This window comes from Pteropus vampyrus, unplaced genomic scaffold, assembly GCF_000151845.1.
Source record: "Pteropus vampyrus isolate Shadow unplaced genomic scaffold, Pvam_2.0 Scaffold53, whole genome shotgun sequence".
Lineage (NCBI taxonomy): Eukaryota > Metazoa > Chordata > Mammalia > Chiroptera > Pteropodidae > Pteropus > Pteropus vampyrus.
In genome coordinates, this window is record NW_011888834.1 from 5,799,585 (window position 1) to 5,803,986 (window position 4,402).

General features: G+C 38.4%; 1 protein-coding gene across 1 annotated transcript in view; it reads left to right on the forward strand.

Annotated features, from left to right (window-relative positions):
* The window catches only part of DOCK5 (dedicator of cytokinesis 5), a 166,112-nt gene that overhangs the window by 155,215 nt on the left and 6,495 nt on the right, over positions 1 to 4,402 (forward strand). The window contains exons 45-47 of the mRNA XM_011360348.2: positions 637 to 720; positions 1,290 to 1,427; positions 2,917 to 3,083. Coding sequence (XP_011358650.1) covers positions 637 to 720; positions 1,290 to 1,427; positions 2,917 to 3,083 — 389 coding nt within the window. The remainder of the gene's footprint in view (positions 1 to 636; positions 721 to 1,289; positions 1,428 to 2,916; positions 3,084 to 4,402) is intronic.

Sequence of the window (4,402 nt, forward strand, 5' to 3'; positions counted from 1 at the left end):
GCCATGGGGACCATGAATGTTTATTGATGAAATGGGTGACATGGTCTTGACATATGATAAATACAACCTGCACTTTATATTTTCAAAACATTTTTACATCTACAGCTCATATTGTCCTCAGAATAGCCTTTTGGATAAGTGATTAATAAAAAATGCAGATATTAATCTTCACTTATAATAGGAAAAAACTGATACAGCCTGTATCACATGGTAGAGCAGAAAAATTATCAACCACATCATTAGCCTATTAACTTTTTGTTCCTTTATAATATCTATATATTTAATCTAATAGATATTGTCATTCGGTCTTTTCTTAGTGCTTTAGAAAAGTTATTTTAAGGAATGACATTCTGCTCTGCTGCAGTTTATTGTTTGGTGTGTGTGTGTGATTGTTGAGAATGGACTCTTGCTAGGAGCTACATGATATCAGAAAAACCACAAAATAGCACGTACCTTCTAGAGTTGTTCACTACAGTATAAGGGCAGTCCCAGGAAAGGATTGAATATTTCCTTATTCTTAGTTTGTCAGAACAGAAGACATTTTTCACCCTTCTAGGTTTCCCTCCCCTTCGTTTAGAGTCAGATACACATGTAGGTATGTGTTTTAATTAGTACTTGCATTTGCTCTGCTTTTAGGCTTTTTTTACAGAAAAGTACTTGCAGGAGCATCCTGAAGACCAGGAGAAGATTGAGCTGCTAAAGCAACTGATAGCTTTACAGGTATGCCTCACCGGAGGTGTGTGGCTGGACGCCTTCCCACTCCACCTCATGAGTCCGGGGTATTCCCTATGGCTTAAATCTACTTTTTTTCTAACCCTTGGAATCACATCCTATCTAATTGTTTGTCAGAGCAACCTAGGAATAGCATTCCATTAGACTGCACAGGTCGAGAAGTGCCTCCTTAGAGGTGAGATTCAAGTCTCCCAGTTTTCCTGGCCTGTATTTCCAGCTGAGAGATGTTGGCCAGCTTTTCTCTTTCTCACTAGTGAACAGTGGAAGAAAATACAGCCATCCATTCAGCCTAAGGCTTAAACCTCAGTTTCTCATCCACAGAAATGCTCCTGGGCTCAGGTGGGTTTGCCTTGTCTGGCAGCCCTTCCCTCGGTGTGTATATTTCTCTGCATCATTGACCAAAGGACTCCAGCTCCCAAGCCCTACACTGACAAGTAGCATTCTCCTTTGATACGTGCCGCATCTGCCTGTTTACCTGGCCATCCCCACCCGCACTCTTCCCCAATGTTCAAATCTAAATTACCCCTCTCCCTAAACCATATTTCCATTCTTTCTAGATGCCTCTGCTGACAGAGGGGATCCGCATCCACGGAGAGAAGCTGACGGAGCAGCTCAAGCCGCTGCACGACCGGTTGTCGTCTTGTTTCCGGGAACTCAAGGAGAAAGTGGAAAAGCTCTATGGGGTTATAACACTGGTAGGCTTTGTCTAAACCTATACACTTTCTCCAGTCTCTGTTACCTTTTATGATATTGCCCAATTTTTCAGATGAGTCAAAATAGTATAGCATTGGCATGAAATATACTGGGGGCAGGTCAGAGAAGGCATCGTCTACTGTTGATGGCCATCAACCATCCTAGTGCTAGATGAGGGGGTTCTCCAACTTGAATAACCCTCAGAACTACCGAGAAGGCTTGGCAAAACCGAAATTGCTGGGCCACAGCCCCAGGGTTTCTGATTCAGTGGGTCTGGGGTGGGGCCTGAGTGCTGGTCGAAGGCCCACACTTTGAAAACCACTCTGTTAGAAGTTGGGGCGCTCCTAATCCCAGACACTGGTTGTTCCTGTCCTATCTAGCCCAAATCTTATCGTTTTTCCTAATATTTTTTATTTTGATGAAAAGTTTACACTTTCACACCTTCTACGGGGAGAAAGAATTGTGAAGAACATTTCATAATACTTGTAGCTGATTTCATAACGTTTTGACAGTTCTAACACATTTCTCACAGCTATAATTTTCTTCTTTTCCTCCTGAGAAGTTGAGTGAAGAAGTTGTGCTAACCTTTTCTCTCCGACAGTTGATTATATGCTTGGTTCCAGCTTTATTTATCTGCTCATTTAAACATGAGTTTACTCTGCTATCTTTAATGGTCTTATTCTTGAAGCCCTGATTTTCAAATTCTCTTTCTTCCAATCATAGCTCTGAATTTTTTTTCACGCATTCCTCTGCCCTGTCCCCATACCTCTTTGTCTACCATATTTTTCTCTAGAGTATCTTTTCGATCATCTTTTTCAGTCATCCAGGTGCTCAGTCACGCATTTGTAAGAATTTACCTCCTAACCTACTGCCCGTTAAGAATTTTTTTCCAGGAGCATTTGCATTCGTCTTTTACACAAGTTCCTAGATGGCAGAGACTGTGACTTTTATCTTACAAGTTTAGTTTTTATTAGACGCAGGTCAACATTTGCATGTAAATTCGAGATAGTGGCATATGAGGATAATTGATCCTACTAGAGACATTTCTCATGAAAATAGATTAATGTTCCTTTACTTCCTAAGATTCATCAGATTGAGTGTCAGGTCTGTAGTTTCAATCTAAAACTCAGCTATTCGGCCAATATTCCATTTTTTAAATGCCCAAAAGAAGCTAAGCTGGAGAACCATGCAGAGTTTTGCTGTTTTATTGGTGCGTAATGAACAAATTGTTTTTTTCTCTCTCATATGGCTGGCAGCAAATTATGGTGAATTTTTCTCTAGTTTTAGAAATAAGGTAGGTTTAACCTAAGTTGTGTATATTATTAAGAATATAAGTATTTGCAATATTTGACTAAAGCAGTACAGGCATCAACCAGTCAGAATGGGTTGCCAGCCAATCCATATGATTGCCACAAACAACAGGAGATCTGTACCTGTTCATATGGGCTGAATTCTAGGCCAGCTGATCATGAGGGGTCATGTCTTCTCCAGCCACCCAACTTGACTGAGAGGAAGCAAAGCCGCACAGGGTCCATTGTGCTACCTTACATCATGTCATCTACGCTGCGAAGATTGTCCATCACCTCGGTGACGTCCTCCGTGATTTCCACCTCTTCTAACTCATCTGATAATGCCCCTTCCAGACCAGGATCTGATGGGTAAGGCTTTGATCTTTAATTGCCAGGAAGAGTGGGGTAACTCTTTAGTAATGTTTGCCTTTTGGTCACCAAAGTGAAATGTGGTCAATTTAGATTTATCATCCTCATAAGGGAAATAATTCAAAATTTATGGATTATTAGCCTTTGGGTCATTCTCATTGTCTGTCTCATGAGGAATATCATTATTTACGTAATGATAACAACTGTTACGAAAAATGGACCAAAAATCACCCATAATCCTGTCACATCCTGATTTATTTTTTTCACATTAACTCGTAGTCATTGCTTGTTTTTTTCACCATTTCAATTTTCAAAAATAATTTTTAAATTTTTATTTATTTCATGAATGGGTAATATAATCCCATGATAGGAAATTTCAAAGATACAAAAGGATGTAACATAAAACATCTCCCATCAATCCTTGACTCCTACCTAACTTATCACTACCAGTCTCCAGAGGCAAGTGCTGTTAGCGTTCAGGTTCTCACTGCCTTTCCAGCAGCTCTTTATCCATACAGAAGCAACACCTAAATAAATATTCTTCCCCACACTTTCTTTTAATATGAATGGCAGCATTTAATACTCTGTTTACCTTGCTTTTTTCACTTACTAGATCTTGAAAATCATTCCATTTCAGAACATAGTTTTCTCTTTTTCTTTTTGAGCTGCAGCCATCTCATGTTATGTCTGTACCATGATGCATGGCACCAGTGCCTGTTGATGGACATTTAGTTGATGTGGCAATGAGGAACCTTAAAAATAAATTATTTTGTAAATGTACAAGTATATGAGAAAAATTCCCAAAGTGAAATTGCTCTGTCAAACCTATATATTTGCAATTTTCAAAATATTTCCTGAACTGATTTCCATAGAAATTATACCACTTTACAGTCCCACCAGCAATATACAGAGGGTGCCTGGTCACCCACACCTCTCCACTAAATTGTATATTATTGGTCTTTTTGATTTTTGGAATCCAATAGATGGAAAATATTTTCTTAGTATAGGGTTTTTTTAAATTTGTTTTGATCTTGTTTTGTATGAAGTAGAGCATCTTTTTATTTTTTTAGTAGCTGTTTGTCTTTTATTTTCTGTGAACTACAGTCAGATATTTTGTGTACATTTTTCTTTTGGGTATTGGCCCTTTGTCTCTGATATGAGTTGAAATATTTCCCCAATTTCTTTTTTGTCTTTTGACTCTGCTTCTAATTTTTTTTTTTGTTGTGCTGATTTTTATATGCAAATAAATTAATATTTGATTTTGTAACTTCTGAATTTTATATTATAATTAAAGGCTTTCTCCACTACAAGACTACAAA